Source organism: Plectrocnemia conspersa, unplaced genomic scaffold (assembly GCF_051122295.1).
Source record: "Plectrocnemia conspersa isolate PC_06_02 unplaced genomic scaffold, ASM5112229v1 ptg000005l, whole genome shotgun sequence".
Lineage (NCBI taxonomy): Eukaryota > Metazoa > Arthropoda > Insecta > Trichoptera > Polycentropodidae > Plectrocnemia > Plectrocnemia conspersa.
Genome location: NW_028277169.1, coordinates 19938950 through 19957262, shown reverse-complemented (window position 1 = coordinate 19957262; position 18313 = coordinate 19938950). Strand labels below are relative to the sequence as shown.

The window sequence follows — 18313 nt, the reverse complement described above, 5'->3', positions numbered from 1 at the left end:
GTATTGTCAATCCCTAATCAAGAGTAAATCCTAAAATATAAATTTAGTTGAACACATGAAATAAATTAATATATTTGATCTTTCAGTTTTTTTTATGTAATTTGATTTTTGACATAGCTATCAGCGAAATGACTAGGGAAATAAATATATCTAATGTCGTTTTATTAAAGATAAAAATGTAATATGTTGTGAGCTTGTTTATTATTTTTATTGCTTTATGATTAATGATATATTTTGCTTTTATATGTAAAATAATTATTTTATAATTAAATTAAACGCGCAACCTACTCATACATAAAGACAAGCTAAACTTTACTATGAGCGTACTGCAAACTGTTAACTATTACAACGAAGCAATGGATGCAACTACATTCCATGTAAGTAAAATAATAATTAGTTAAAATATACATATGCATACATTTGCACAGTATTCATAATTAAAACTTTGCTTTGATAATATGAGAAATTCCTTCGTTTTAATTAAATATTATACGAGCTATGAAACGTAATATTTTTTTAAGCCACACGTATGCAATCTTGTAAAATATAAATAGGTAAATTTACTAACCACAAATGGTCGGTTTAAGGTTAAACATTGCGGATTTGAGTGCAATACATGTGCTGTACTAAAATGCGCACATGTGGTCAAATTATATAAGCTTGTAGTGTTTCGGCACCGAAACATACCTGCTTAATTTGTTAATGCCTTTGTACGGATCACTCCGCTGAGCTTTCATCGGATGCTGTAATCTTCCCGGAAACGCGCCTGAGTTTCTCTCAATGCGATGCACTTTGAGAGAATGGCTTAATTAATAAATAAACGTACGAATACATCTGTTTAATTTGAAGTTCTTTGTCATTATTTTTTATAGTCAAACTTTGGAATACTTAATTTAATTAAAACCTATTTTTAATAATTTAATGGCAGATGTAATTCTTCTTTAACATAAATCAAAAAACAACACTTTATTTTAAAGTGTACTATAATTTGTCATACAATTTAATAAATTAAATAATATTGCCGAATGACAAAGGAGAATATTAATAATTAATATTAGCAAGTTTCTTAAGACATTTAGGCGCTCTGCTTGACACAAAAGAGGTAATAATAATAATGTTAAATACATGAAATTAAATTGAAACACACCTACAACAATAAAAACAAATTTGTTAAAGCTACCTAAGGATTAAAAAATATTGGACAAAATACGAACCAAACATAAACTTACTATTATATTGAAGATAGATTTTAAAATTGCTAAATATATAAGCATTTTCCCAGCCTTGATTTACGAACCGAAACACACTATGTCACTAAATCTTGTTATATTTATTTACTTTGATATATGGTAATGGCCCTCACCTTAATCAGGATGTCTGTAGGGAAGAGGACGTGTGGTTCGGTCCTTGCGTGACGCATTTAAGGACACATTTTCGGGATAATGTCTACGTGCATTGTTTATCGAGTGCTTTCTTAATCACATACACCTCGTGTACTTGCATAAATAATACAGGAACAATTTAATTTCTTAACTTTACAACCCTCGACTTTCTGGAGCAGTCTGAAATAGTACAAAATTATGGTGACGGCGCCGCTTTATTATTGTGGAGCTTTGTGACGCCTAATGAGATGGAAGAAAGCTCTCGTCACGGGATGCCTAAAGCGACGAAAGCTTCGCGTGACCCGAGATCGAAAATAAACAAGGTGGCTCGTAAAAGCTCCAGCTTCAAACTAAAAAGCGACAACCGACCCCTGGAACATATTAAAAATTAACGTAGGCACACTACGCGGTACGGAAGCTGGTTAATTAAGACAAAAATGTATTCGCTCTTCCCTACTGAAACTCTTTGTAATTTGAAAGTTGCGTTATTGCAGCCATTTTATTTCGCATTTAGGGTACGGCAGAGGAGCTGGACTTTTGTGGAACGGTGTGTAACTGGATTAATTTATGTAATTTTAGTAGCCATGGGGTCATGGATCACTTAAATGTGATACCCTTAGCTGAAACCTAATTTTTAAAAAGTAAAATACTTTGAAGGTCAACGTCTGCTTACAAATACAACTAAACGGTTATGTAAGTTATAATATAACCAATGATGTTAAATTACAGCACTGAAATTTCTGAGTGTTTAGAAAAAAAAACAATATATTGTACCGAAAGTGAACTTCGATGGAAAAACTTTAGACAGTTCACAAAATATTGCTGATGGTTTCGCGCAATGTTTCCATTTTGTTTTCGGTGAATCTTTTTCGCTTTCTTGAACTTGTTTTAGTACTGATTATCATTTAAATTTAGTGCTCAGATTTTAAATTCGGCTTTAAGAAGTTGAATAAGGGATTCTTCTGAGCCTGATTTAGTACCCGATTTAATTTTGAAGGGTTGCGAAATCTGTCTTGTTGCTACACTAAAATCTACTTTTTAACTGATTCTCAAGACGTTATTATTGTCTAATCTTTGCACAAAAGTCACTTATAAAAGGTGTCAAACTGTGCATAAAGAACTATAGACCAATTGCAGTGTTGTCAGCTCCTGCTAATTTTTTAGAAATAATTATCCATAAGTTTTGTTAGACCAACAGCATATGTTTCGTCCTGCCTGTTCCACCGCTACTAACCTTCTGTCTTTTACAAAAATAGTGACGGCAGAAATTAAAGTAATTATTGCTTCATTTTTTTATTGTACTTTTTTATTAGGTCTAGAAGAATATACAACCAACAATTCCCCGCCGACAATTTACCGCCAACAATTGATTGCTAGCATATTTTACCGCTTAGAAGCAATAATATGTGTTTGATCAAATCAAAAAACATTATTTTTTATTTAAGATTCTGCCTTAACCCTTTGATTAGTGAGTTATTTTTCCTTTTTTTATTAAATTCGTTTTTTTTAAATATCGTAATTTTAATTCATGAAGTCAGTGTAATATGTATTGATAAAGCAAATTCAGTGGTTCTCAGCGTTTTATTAAGATCTTTTTTATTTACGTTTCACTTTTATCATTATTTTTATTTATTACATAATATTTAATTATTATATTATTATTCTCAAAATTGTATTATAAACTTTTTTATTTACGTCTCATATTTAGTAGCTTATTTTTATTTAATTTATATCTCCCATTTTAATTTATCTACTATATATATTTATTGAATTAGTAAATTTATTGGTTCTAAATATTTTATTATAAGCTTTTATATTTACGTCTTATTTTTTCTATTTTTAAATAAATATAGTATAGTAAATAAATAAAAATAATGATAATTGTGAGAGGTAAATAAAATAATCAGAAGTTGATAGAAGTGAGACGTAAATAAAAACTTACAATAAAATGTTTAGAAGAACTAAATTTACTTTATCAATAAATACATATTATACTCTAATATACAAGTAAATAAAATAGGCATTAGTTGATTAAAGTGGGACGAAAAAAAAATATAATAAATAATTGAGAGGCACTGAATTTGCCTTATCAATAAATATAATACTATAATAAATATATAAATATTTTACTATAAATTAAAATTATGATATTTGAAAAAAATGAACAAAACGAATTTAAAAAAAAGTAAAATTAATGTATATGTTGAAAAAAGAACTCACTTATCAAAGGGTTAAGGCAACAACTTAGATAAAAAACACTTTTTAAGATTTAACAAAACACATATCATTGCTTCTAGACCGGAAAGTATGCTAGCAATCAATTGTTGACTATAAATTGTTAATGCGATCAATGATCAAGGCGGTAAATTGCTTGCGATCATTTGTCAGTGGGCAATTGCTGGCGGTAAATTTACCGGATCCCTTTTTTATTATCACGAAATAAAACTGTATTTTTGTAATTATACTTCAGACTAAAGTAAATATAATTTATATAATGAAGCTAATAAAATAATATTACTTCATAAAAAATCATTGTTAATAGTTATTTTGAAATTTTCAGAATAAGAATCACTACAAAGTTTTTATAGTAATATTTTCACATTTTTTATAATAGCAATGGTATATAGAATATAATGTTTTTCAGACGTGCATAATTATTTTATTATTTTACAGCTGTGTGACTCCTTTTAAATAAAGCTTTTCTTAGTTATAATAACTGAACGTCACAAAAACCTATACTTATCAGAATAAAATAAATATAATAAAAAAATTAAATAGATTATATACTTCACTATAATAAAAATTATAAAAAGTCCTATTTGTCGTATTTTAAAAAAAAATTTTTCTACTTACAGAAAGTACAATTGTTGTAATAACAAAATAATAGCAGTAAAAGAATCGCCACATAAAAAAATCATATTATTTTGAAAGTGATATTTAGAGTATAGTTATACAAGCAGTTATTTTGTTATAGTCAATACAACTACAATATATACGTGTGATTTTTTCGTTAATTATAAATGTAATTATTAGCTTGGTTAGCCATTTTGTAATTTGATACACAAAATAAGTTTATGAATAAATATGGTTATCTTCAATTAATTTAACTACGCGTCAATAGTAGCTTTAAATTATAATAAAATTTATTAAGATGAAAAATATTTATATTATATAAAAAACTGATATACATTTTTATTTTAGTTAATATTTTATCAAAGTAAATGTGAAATACAATGACTAAAATCTTTAAGAAAAAAATCATAATTGTGTACACACATAATATACATCTTTTAATTAAAAATACCTAATAATAATAATTATTGTGATAAATATCTATTACGTTGTTTACACCCGCTTATACATTTTTGTTTAATAGAATGCTTAAAAAGTTTACGTTAATATAAGCACTGATGAAAAAAGAGCTCGGACGAAAAATTGCTCTCTAAAATATTCAGTCAACATTTGAAGGTCGTTTGAGGAATATGAGGGCGCAAGGTCATTAATTATTTTTGAGGACACTAGTTAATTATTGACAAGGACCTTTCCGCGACAGATGTATTTTGTGCGGCAAATTTTATACATATATCGTCTAAATATAATTTAGAAAAAACTATAAATTATCAAGCAATTATTTTTAGAATATAATGTGTCTTATTCATTTTTATGACACTCAATAACACATTTTATCTAACATCAAATATGAATATATTTTTAATAAGGAAACTTTTAATATCTCCACGTCGCAGGCTTTTCAATCTAAAAGTTGGCAAGTTTAGCGTACGCTAATATAACTGCTTTTCATTTCATGTTCACCCATCACACCCGAAACGTTTCATTTTGGTGTCTCCAAGAATTATACGTAGAAGAGCTTTCATGAATCGTATTTAGCACTTGATGAACCCTAATGGGTTTGCAAATTTATTATTTGACATATCAGTCGTGGGTTAAATTTATTCAGACGTAAATATGGAATTCGTTAATGAGCTTATTTCAATATTGTCTTAATAGATATTGCAATATTTCAACATAACTTAACAAGTAATCTAATATGAACGTATTTATACTATTGAGAAAAATGTCGAGTTTTCTTATACACGCTTTCATTAACTACAAGACTACGTCTAGAATACAAATGAGTCTCGTGCGAAAGTGGTTAAGAATCCAATCTCCATTTTTGTGGTAGTAAAAGGGTAGTGATTTTGAGAGAAAGTGACATTTGAAAAAGATGTAAGTCAGCCAACAAGCACGCATATTTTATATTTTTAATAAATTTGTTATCATGTATGAAATATTAATTTAGCGTTAGAACTGTATATGTATTCATATTTTATTATAACCATAATTGTCTCAAATATTATCTATCTATATATATATTGCTTTTTTAAATATAAGTTGTATTTTTTTAATATTATAATTATTTTAGTTAGTCATAATTTCGAGATTGCGTTTCGGAAATTTGCATTTAATAGGGGCGAACCCAAAATTAATAATTTAAGAAATGTATTTAGACGCGAGAATCTCATAGGCTGCAGTTATTCTCAATTGTTAAATAATGTCGGATAACTGGGAACGAAACGTAGGGTGAAACCGGATGCAAGAGTCAGTAATTTTTTTATCTCGTTAATTGTTGATGCTACAAAAAAAATCACTGCCCACTGGTTCACCCGCTATTAAAAATCTTAAATCAGTACCTTATCTGTTTGTTTGCTAGCAGGGCGAAATCGGAGCCTATTAAGAGTATCCAAAGGTACGAAATAAAAGTTAATGTACCCTGTCGGGGGCAATTTAGCCGCGGTTCTTGTTTGTTAGCATAAATCGAAGCGATTTAAATTAGTTATATTTCGTAAGCGTTAAAGTTTAATCTTGTTTTCTGTTGTCCCTTTCGAACGTACGCAATTTCCTGGCAGTGATCTCTCTCACACCCCGGATCGTTTCGAACAAGTTGCCAAATTTACAATCGCGAAAAGATTCGTTAACACCGCGCCGGGACGCAAATCGTACGCCGGGGACTCGCCAAGGTGTTTTTCTTCCTTTCCGAAAGAGCGAAAAGCTATCGACTGGGAAAACTCATTCCCTTTGTGGAGCATTCGCCTCGTCTATTATGATCCCCCTCTCTCGAGCCAGCGACAATGTTTCATAGTAATTTGAATTTATATGTACGAAATTTGGGAAGGTGCAGCTTTCCTAGTACGAAACTTACGCCAAGTAAACCTTTCTACGAGTTTATACGCGGCAAAGGAATGAGATGTTTTTTTGGAACAGAAGTTAATAGAATTCCATAATCATGTGACCGGCAATTTAAACAATAATATTTACTAATTCTTCTAGAACCTTTATCTAAGCCCTTAGTTACTAACCTCTTTTTTTAAAAAAATATTTTCGAAAGAACGTTTATATTATAAAATTTAATAATATATAGTATCAACTTCCAAATAATGTTTTAAACAAAGGGCGACCTTTTATTATGTTGCTATCAGGCCTGCCGAGAAAGATAGGGGGAGACGGGACAAATTCTCGAGGCCCGTTCACCTTGAGGAGCCCGAAACTGGAAATTATAGCAAGAATATATTCATAAAAAAATAAAAACCGACCTAAAAGAACGAATATGAACTAAACTAGTTTTTTTAAATGTATGTACATATTTCAGGTATATGTTCATTCAGCCCTTTTTATACATACAAAACATAAAATGAGTGGAACATTGCCTTCAAAAGCACACACTATTAAAATTTGTTTGTAAATTATTGTTATTTTTTGCACCTTTAAAGAATATTAGACATGAGAGGAATATTCAATGAATGTTAATTAGTAGCAGTAAATTCAGGTATTTGATCTAAAAATTCAGATTAAATATCTAAGGAAGAAGCAAAAATATAACTAAATATCAACAACAGCACAAGCTGAGTTATATAAATTTAATGTTTTTATAGATTGTACTATCGGTAATTTGACAACTGGATTTAATGCAGAAAAATAATTAATATTACAGTCAGTTTCATATGGTACTTCCTAAATATAAATCCAGAAAAAACAGCCTCGAATCGATCCCGAAAATATTTTTTTAAATTTAATTTCACTAGTAAAGTCCAAATATATTTTTACCAGTAGCTATATATTTCTACTAGCGAAAATATAATTTAACTGATAGGCGCTTTATGCTGCTCTAAATGTCTATGAAGCTCAATTTGACAGTTGCGAAACGTCTATTTGCTGTTTAAACCCAAACCTAATTTAATGAAAGTTTTAAAACTTTGCCTATAACTATTTTAATTATGGTAACCAAAATATCGATTATAAATACTAAATATTAAATTTACAAAAGAGCTACATAATTATGAAATTAAATCTGCCAATGATTTACACATCCCTCAAGCATTTTCTGTGATTTTTTGACAAATTCCTTAAAATATATATTGCATTTAAAACATTTTATGATTTACCAAAATCAACTAGGAATAATAAAACTATACCACATTTGCGTTAACAGTCAGTTCGAGAGCTATCTATTTTAATATTGTTAATAATTAAGAAAGAGATGGCAAGTTTCTCAATTAATGAGACAGAAAATATTTTACTACTGATCTCAACACTGTTGATCAATCAATATTGTTTGAAACATATTTAAAAAATATCATTTTGAATACTTTAGCTGGTACTTTTTGTCGCCATTTTTATGTATAGGAGTAATTTTCATATTTCTAAAGATCAGAAAAAAAAAATATTTTTAACCATTATTTAAAAATAAACAACAGCAAATCCTGTATTTTTTCAAACATAGCTATTTTTTGTTATAAGCTTCGGTCTTACCGACTTTGATTAAAGATTATATTTAATTAATCTATGTGGTGATGAAACTGAGCATACAAAAATGTTGCATAGAAATATTTGGTCATATTTAGAAGAGCAGCGGATTGTATTGCTCTAATTATATTGTGAATTTAATGTCATTTAGAAAGTTTACGAACAAAGAAACCAAGATCTTGTGTCTAACACAATTTTTCTCTAAACACTGGATCTGCTTTTACAGAAGATTTGCCTTTATCGTCTAAGTATGCAATTATTTGTTATGCAAATGAGATTTTTCGTTAGTTATTCGACAGACACATACAATGCGATCGAATTGTAAAGGAAACTTCACATAAATATTCATGCGAAAAAAATAATGGGCATGTCGTGATTTAAACGATAGATTGACTGATGCCATCAATGCAACATTTTAAAACAAAAAATAAAAAGCAAAACGTCAGATATTCCGACAAAAATCTACAAAACGAATTAAAAATATATAAAAGTACGGAAAACAATAAACACTCTACAAAAGTTGTTGAGTGCTTTATTAATTGTAAAGCCCGCTTCCATTGAAAACGAAATCATCAAATATTTGTTCAAAAAAAGATCATCTCTAAGCGACTTTTTTAATTTTAAATTGTATGATTTAATGTATGTTTTAAGTAGATTTAAAATCAAAATAAATTTTTTGAAAACATTTTTATTTTACTTTTATCAAAATTTTTACAATTTTTCCTTTAAGTGTTTTTTTAATTTCTGGGAATTTTCACCTTAAATTTCTCGTTTTTCAGTAATCAAAAATATTTAGGATAAGCTAATTATTAGTTAGGTAATAAAAGCAAAGACCGTATCGTCTAAATAGAAACACCCCAAAAAATAAATAATAAAAAAATCACATCAAGCTAAATTGAATATGACAGTTACTCCTTACTATTATATATTGATTAAAACGGCATATATGTACAACTACAAAATCTTACAATAAGATCGTATGATCAATATGAAATAGTACTTTGCAATTTAACATTGTTTTCGTAAGACAGTCAAAATTAAACGAGTTAAATCCTAAGCATACAACTCATGGATTTTGTACCACAAAAACGCCCAAGCTCATACTATCTAAATTTTTTTGGACAAGAACGACACCGTCGTGATGCCACAACGATCTATAGATATAGCTTTTATTTAATTTAAATGCTGAATGAGATAAAGACTATTTTTTCTGATGAGGACTAAAAGTGTATTTTTTCTGATGAGGACAACTTTGAAGGAAGCAATATCAAGATAAAAAAAATAATATGATAAAATAAAGCACTTTCAACAAATTTTATAAATAAAAAATATTTACGTTTAATACCTTCAATATTTTATAGTATAATATAAATTAACTGGTTTGCTTTTGTTCGTTCCATCATAAGATTTCATGCTTTGCTCGTGGGTTATGCTTCAAAGTTCGAGCAGCTTTGTTAGTATTATGACTTGTTATGGTTATTGACGTGTCTTAGAGTAGAATAGTATCACATACCTGCTGATATGATCGTCGTGTAGAGCAGGAGCTGTAAGCAGACAGGCGGTGGGTGCATGGCCTGGGGTCCAAGCGCATGGCGCACCCCTAGTCATCTCGATTAACTTTCCCCAGGTGTATGCACATTGCCCATTGTTCCTAAAACAAACATAAAAATTAACTACATTGTTAAACAAAATTCGGATAGTGCATTTATTTATTAAACATAAATAGCATATAAAACATGGAACAAAAACCGTCATCGAATCAGTAAATTATCACGAGTAAATATTTCATATTAGCATCGAACTAATCAAAAATAAATAAATTAATTTAATCATATTTTTTGGTAAAATGTTATATATATTATTTAATAAAGACATCTTAATGATGATCCTGAATAATAAAAAAAACATAAGCATATGTACGTGAAATTAGTTAAAAACTTTTACTGAATATCATTTATAGAACACGAAGAAAAATTAGCGTTTTATGTAAGACGGAAAACAAGTTTGCGAGCTCCACCTGAGTTTAGTATTAATAAAAAAGTTTCTTTCTCGTCGCGTACGGGCGCAGAATATTTTTATTAGGAAGGAATAATGTACGCTATTTTCTCACACTGAACACAGTAAAATTAAACGACAAAAGCTTTTGAGGTGTTAAATAAAAAATTCCCAAATGAAAGAAAAGCTTATATAGGATGTCGTAACTTACTATGACTTATGAAAACTTAAATTGTCTGATTACCAAGAAACACATTCAATAAATAATTATATTGTCCGAGAGTTACTAGATAGAAAGGATCTAGAAATTTAAAAAAACAGTGGCCAATTTTTCTGTTCCGAGAATAATTTAATAAAAATTTACTTTTATATTAATACATTATTATTCACAAGAACCAGCTTTATATTTAAAATTATCTAGTAACTTGAAATCTGTTTTAAAGACTGATAAGATATTCGCCAAAGCATATATGACTTTTGTAGTCAGACAATATTGTTATTTAGTATTTATCCGATGTATATGTATATTAATTACATTCAGATTATACAATAGGATTTGCTTTGTAATTTTGTGAATAAACACTATTATATTTCATTTGCTTCTAAAATATACAATAATTTATGGACTATTATTATAGGTGTCGCTGTTATCAAGATAATGAAATTTAGTTACAGTCTTTACGTACCTAATAAATTTCTATAATATCACAATATTTTATCATGTTAATAACTGATCATAAATATTTACATCAACACGCAGCATTGTTGAACATCGGTCGATGCACATTCAACCTGCCTACCGAGTATTGAAATTAAACAATAAATTGTCATTACCTGGGCTCAAATGGGTATTGATACGCCCCTAGGTGCATTTAGCTCGCATCGATCGAAGCTTCTCAAACTGTGACTCGTACATTGTTATATACACAGAATTAGCGTCGAGCCTGTGCAGCAGATTCAGAACCAGTGTGAGGCCACGCAGGCTTACGTGGCCATAAAAATAAAAATTGTATACTACAGGTGAGGTGCACTACCTTAATTGGAGGAGGGCGGTCAATAGAGTTTCCGACACGCAAGGTGAGCATTATTCAGGTAAAGTCTAGCTTTAGAATATACAAAATATACAATTTTTTTTTAATATGTAGAAATTTATTTATTAAAAAAAAAATGTGAGGTTGTGATGACAGAAAGATACGATTTATAAAATTTAGAAACTTGATCAGAATTATCATATGGACCTGAATCAGACTGGGTTAAGATCATAAGGGCACACTATTAGCATTAAAAATATATTTTGTGTCAGTGAACAAAGGCAAAGCTTGGATAACGTGATTCAAGCACGAACTTTATAGCATTAATGATTTAAGACATTCAAATTATACGATTTAATTGGTCCTGTAACATGCAATGAATATAAGATGACAAAGCAGACTAGAAAACTTGTTAGACAAGATCAATGGGTGGAGAAAAGTTGGTCCAACCAAATTATGGATGGTGAATTGGAATGAAACAAGCAGAATGGAAATGATAGGGTCAAGTAATAGTTTTTGAAAGGAATTTTTTAAACACAAGAGGTGCCGGAACTCACTTCTTGTCAAGCATTTTATTAAAGAAAATTATATTCAATGTCATTTAAATTAATTTTAAAGCAGCTTTTCTTATGCCACGTAGCGCATAAAAAAATAAATAAAATTTATATGCGAGATTTATTTATTTCAGAATGTATTGATATGAAAGTATAGATTAGTGTATTTAAATCGAATTTTGGTCAATAGGAGAGTGCAACAATAATTATTACTTCTCAGAAGTCAAAATTTCACGTCAAAAGCAATAAAATCTGCGATTTAACTATTAGATTAACTAGCGATTTCCCAGTAATATTTACGTAAAATTAAGAAATGAAATGTTACGTCAACTGTCAATGCTTTTTAAACATAAAAATGGTACCGGAACGCCGTTCCACCGCGTTAAATGACAAAAAAGTCCTTGTTTTTGATAATTTATCAAAGAGGGATTATTTTTTATTATTTTTTTTAAGAAATTTTGTTATTTCTTGAACATTTTATTATATTATAATAAAATAAAATATATACATAGAATTCATTAAATATCTAAAATATTTCAAGTACATTAATAATATAATTTAATCGTAATATAGAATTTTAAAGCTGATTGCACAAACAGATTTGTAACATAGCCAAGTACATGTTGAACAGACTTTTTGAGAGCAGTCAAAAACCTAAAACAAAGCTTATAAAATTAAATATTAAAAGTTAGTATCGAGATTATTATTGGGTTCTAACCAAACAGCTTAATGTTTAATATTATAAACGACTGGCAAAGGATAGAAAATTTATAGCATTTAAAGGATTCCCTGACTTAACTTACGTCAATTTAAAATAAACAGATTTTCTCGGTTGAAAATATTTATTTAACTAAAAATGAGCTCCACCTTAAATCGGTGGCTTTCAAAAATATTAGTAAATAAATAAATTGCTAATTTTGTATTTGTATATTGTAAAAATACTTATAAAAATATAAAAACTGTATTGATGTGTAATATTTACTGAAAATATACCATAAATGTATATATCAAATTTTTCCATAAGCTGCGGGTTAAATAAATTATAAATTAAAACGTGTAATATTTTTACTAAATTATATATTCTTCATCTTTTCTACAACAATTATTCTCCACGTATAAATATTTTTTTTTATATCTGATTATTTTTTAATGCAATATATTCTTTATTATATTTTTTGTAAAATATTTTTCTTAATCTAAAAACTGTTACAGAGATCTATATAGAATCCATATTACATTTATTTTATTTTAATTGTTTATTTAGCTAAATAGCTAATTTTCGATAAGGAGCAATGTCTGAAGAATACGGTGGTTGAGTTAATTTTGTTTGATCACTACAGCTAAGTTTTTTTTATGTTTTATTGATCTTACAGGTGAATATCGTAATAAATTATTAAAAATAAAATCTATCTTGTTCGTGAATTGTGTTATCTATTAATTGTAAGCTGTAATAATAGCCTATTAAAAATAAATGTACAGATTTTGATTATGATGCCTCACTACTTAGTATGAGTTGATTGTACTTATGTTATAACGCATTAGGCTAATTCTTGTTATATTAGAACAAAAAATTAACAATAAAATAAGAAACGATTATTTTAAACTGTATTATAAAAGAGAATATTACACGTTTGTGTAACGCCTATAACGTTTTTATATAAAAAAAATATTACACAGTATTTTTTTAATCTAATAATGCAAGTTATGTTTTATTACTAGACAATTTTCTTCTACGAAAGAAGCCGAAAGAAATGAAAAATATATGCATAGAAAAACCTTAAAGATTAGATATTATCTTAATTTATTTAAAGAATAAATACGTTACGTTAATGACTTATACAAATATAAAATATATGTTTAAAAATAAAATGGTTCGTCTATTTTTACTCGATAGTAAAAAACATGAAAGCATTTTTAAAAGCTAAATAAAAATAAGTTGTCAAGAAGCAAAAAAACCTTAATCGCTACGTCAAAATAAATCATGAACGAAAAGCGAGAAGAGTCTCATAAAACTAATTAATATATATATTTTTGATCTCATAAGAAACGATTTTTTTCTCGTCTGCGTAAATAAACAAATTTGCATTAAAAAGTATCCTTATCATAAAAGTTTTAAAACACTTGCATACACTTAAAATCGTTAATGTATCTTGAACAAAAATGATGGTCGGTGCATACCTCCGCTCAAGAGAATCAAACGTCGTATCCCCGGATCACAAATTCTATAGAATGACGACGTTGTTAATTTTAATGAATTTTATTTTACCGTTACATAATTATACAATCTAATAATATGTGTATTAAATAATAGCAAATAGTAAGGAATTAAATTTGAAGAACAAATAAAAAACCTTTTAGACACATTGACTAAAAATATCACATTAAACTAATAATTTAGTTTTTTTGTTGTGATGATAAATAATATCGTTTATTAAAAAGTAAGCATTTGTGAACGTTACATGTACAAACACAGCATCCCCTGAATACAAATTCTATAGAATGACAATGTTGTCAATTTTTACCAATTTATGATCTACCGTTAAGAATAATAATAGCAAAGAGTCTCACTGTTAAAGTGCAAATATTTAAACCCTTAGGGACGAACCATAATTGTTGCGACACAATTCAGATCTAAAATGAAACAAATTTTTTGTCTAAACAGACAGTAAACTTGATGAACAAAGATGAACAAAACGATGCAAATATCCACTGTAGTAGTTAGCAAAATTACTGATTTTGAATCTACCTCTATGCAATGTTACAGTCTAATATTATATGTTTTAGATTATAACAAAGAGTCTGGTTTTACCCTGAATTATCAAAATTGGTCGGTAGGCCGAAAACTGAAAGGGATGTTCGACCATGTCTAATTCTCAAGGGTTTATGTAACTATAAAACTACCACCTCTTTTTCATGTTAAGAACAAACTTAATTTGCACAAGGCAGAGCTACGTTGAATGGACCGAGAATACCCTTAAAAGACTAAGGAAATCAACCGCTTTCCTTGTACTCTATTAACTCGATCTTTGATACGATTTGTAGACGTAGTACTATTGCAAGAATATTTGATACCTTTTTTGCATTTTATTTATAATTAATAATATTAAATATTAGATGTATTATTATACATTTAAAATGGCCTATGCAGCTTAGTGTCTTTCTTATTTATTATAAGCTCTTCAATAGGCACCAATTTAAACAATAAATATGAATTCGCGATACAATATCATAAAACACATGTGCTCTTATTAAATATTTACAATATTGCGTCTGAATACGTACTTCACCTCAAGGGTAGGTATCCAAGCGAGAAAACCCATAGCATCGGAGGGCAGACGTGACGGTCAGTAACCTTTTTATGGTTTTCCACGAAAGCGAAGCTGAACGCCGTTTTTATGGCCGAGTCCTGTTCTTGAATAGAAAGAAGAAAGGGAAAGACGTGCGAAAAGCTTTGTTTTTCGGGACCATATCTAAATTTGTGAAACTTCACACTAGTAAAAGTTCACATCATTAAAATAGATTAACGTTATTAGCAAGAGTGTCCTAAAACTGAGTTCCTATTGAAGATAAAGGGAAAACTTTCTTCGGCGAACGATTGGACAGGTGAGACAACTTTTTAATTGATCAATTATAAAGTCAGTTTGCGCAAAAGTCGGTAATAGTTATATTATACACTAACACAAGACGGAAAAAAATGTTTGGAATAATTTATAATAAAAAATGTATATTTAATACAATTTTTTTATATAAATAGCTAATTATTTGCATACGTAACACATTAGAATAATTTGAATTGAATACCTTTAATATTAGATTGGCTTTTTAGTTTTACGACTTGTTATATATGTATGTATATGTAAGTTTAGACTTATGTACGACGTTAGTGCTAGTATAATTTTCGTATTTTTCATGAATAGTAATTTATGGAGCAATGTTTCTTAAGAAGAACAACAAGGTAAAATAGAACGAGCAATCGCTCATCCGAAAAATAAACACTGAGAGCAAATATTTTCCACGTATCGACTTCCGTTACTCAACAACTTCTTTCCAGACAAATAGTATTAAGGTAAAAACGGATTAGTTTACCCGAGTTCGGGGTTGCCCGATACGACAGTTCGCAAATCCCAGCACTAATTTGTTTCCCCTCGAGGAGACTCCTTTTGGTCCAAGGGCCGAAAATCTGTGACAGCGTAAAATTGGGAACGGTCAAACGGTAGGCGGGTCTTCAAAGAGAATTGTAAACCGGGAAAGACCCCACAAAGGATTCAATTGGGCTTTTGGTTTCGCACGATCTTTCATAAATTGTACAGGATACGTCTAAGGGTACTTTTGTTCGGCCCCATATAAATACATGATTAATGTGCAAACACAATTTGTAGAAACAATCCAATTAATCGATCGAGTTCCAATCAATTCGTCATTGAAACTAGAATGCCTTTTTGAGTAAATGCTAGAAGAAAACTGCCACCCATAACGCGAAGACTTTAAATACCCTCTTGTTTGGTATAAACAAGTAGGATAAATATTTAATTTGTAAATATGTACGTTAAACTATTGTACAAAATAAATAATAAAATTGTACGAAGCGTATTACTGGTTTTTTGCTGCTTTAATATTCTTTACATTTTCGAACTGCATAGCAAAACTAACGGAAAACAATTAGCAAGTTTTTTGCTAACTACGTTATACGTTACTCAACTCGTTAAGTATATACACTCGCAATAATACGTTTATAAATAATAATTTAGCGGGTTTTAAATAAACATCATTATTCAATGTTAATTTTAGAATTATAGAAACCCTATTTTTGAAAGAATGTTATCATATATGAAGGGTTGTAAAATAACATGGAAATGACTCTTGCTTAACATAGATATATTTCAAGAATGATCTCATTTATATACTTATCAATTTGCCATCAGAACTAAGTTATTAATAAGTAAAGAAAAATCACTAACACCATCACGAAAGAAATTTTTTTTTTAAACCCTTTTTTTATTGGATCATGTCATTTATTTACAAATAGTATAGACCTTTTTTAAGCCTATGAAAATTAAAAAAAATACTGTTGTCTAATTATGATGTTTTTTTATTTATAATTTCTTCAAACATCATAATTATGATGTGTTTTTATTTATATTGTAATTTCTTCAGTTATATACGTAAGTATATATCGAGTATTTTATGAAATATTTCACTGGCAATGGAAATTATTAGTTTTAGTAATTATTAATAGTCGAAATATACAGTGTATAGTGAAAAAAATGTATATTTATATAAAAAAAATAGAGAAAAAATAAGATTTTAATAAATTAGGGATATAATTACATTTAGTAATTTTTTTTCAAAGAATAATATAGATAGTAAAATAAATTGCCACTTTAATATTAAAACAGAATTTTATTTTTTTAAGTAAAAATACGGTTTAAACTTAATAAAACTAATATATATAAGAGATAAATGAGTCAAAAGTCATAAATCAAGACTAAAAATAGTAAAATCATATTTTTTTGGTTTAAAGTAAAACATAATAACATTGCCATATTTATCAGTTAAAAATACTGCATTTAGCTAAAAAAAATGTTTTCAAAACGTATTAACCCTTTATGTGCCCAAGTACCTTGGTGTAATATACAAGATTAATGCCAGCCATTGTTATTAAAAATACAAAGGCATAATTTCTTATGACGTTGGAAATATATCATTTAATTTAGTTCATTTTATAAATGTTATAGAGTAGTTATAATTTTAAACTTTTTTCCATAGATGGCTCTATAAAGGTCTGATAATAATTTTATTTATTATTATATATTATATATAAATTAATTATTTTTTTATTTTTTATTTAATAATTATGCAAATTTTTGCGAGAGGTTCGTAAGAAGCTCATGCCAATACAGTCGTGACTTAATAGAGCTTTGTACGGGGTCCGTGGCATATAAACGGTTAATAAAATTCGGAATGATCTAAATCCTATGTTTTTTATATGACTTTAAAATGATTATTATAAACAAGCAATTTATACTTAATTTTATTGAATGTAATTATAATCTTGTAGCAAACTTTTATATATAAACAAGAATGATCTTAATAACATAATTACAATATAGAAATTTTCCGATCAAAGTATTGAATTTAGTAAATTAATAAAAATTAAAATGTGTAGATTAAGTTAAAAAATACTTAAATAAAGTTTAAAAAGCAATAAAAAATAAATTACTACTAAACAAAACACAACATTTTTGATAAACTTAATAATATATAATTATATATTGAATTTTTCAATTTAATTTTGGTTACAACACAATCAATGAACTGTTCAAAATTGAATTTGTAAGAAACGTTAAAAAACACAAAATTACATTTCTTAGTAAGTAAAATAATTTCTAAAAATGATCAAAACTAATCACTACTATTAAACTTATATCTACAATAAAAAAATACTTCAAGGTTTCAGAATTAAAACTGATTAAGTTAATATCTGGTATATAAAAATAAATTAAAAAAGAAGTAAAAAAATATTATTCCAAGTATGTTAAAAATATACTTA

At 28.0% G+C, this 18313-nt stretch overlaps 1 protein-coding gene across 2 annotated transcripts in view; it reads right to left on the bottom strand.

Moving 5' to 3' along the window:
- Positions 1-18313, bottom strand: part of gogo (thrombospondin-1 like protein golden goal) — a 141434-nt gene that overhangs the window by 54045 nt on the left and 69076 nt on the right. For both annotated transcript variants that reach the window (XM_088186235.1, XM_088186234.1), the window contains one exon: positions 9697-9834. In XM_088186235.1, coding sequence (XP_088042361.1) covers positions 9697-9754 — 58 coding nt within the window. In that variant the 5' untranslated portion in view covers positions 9755-9834. The remainder of the gene's footprint in view (positions 1-9696; positions 9835-18313) is intronic.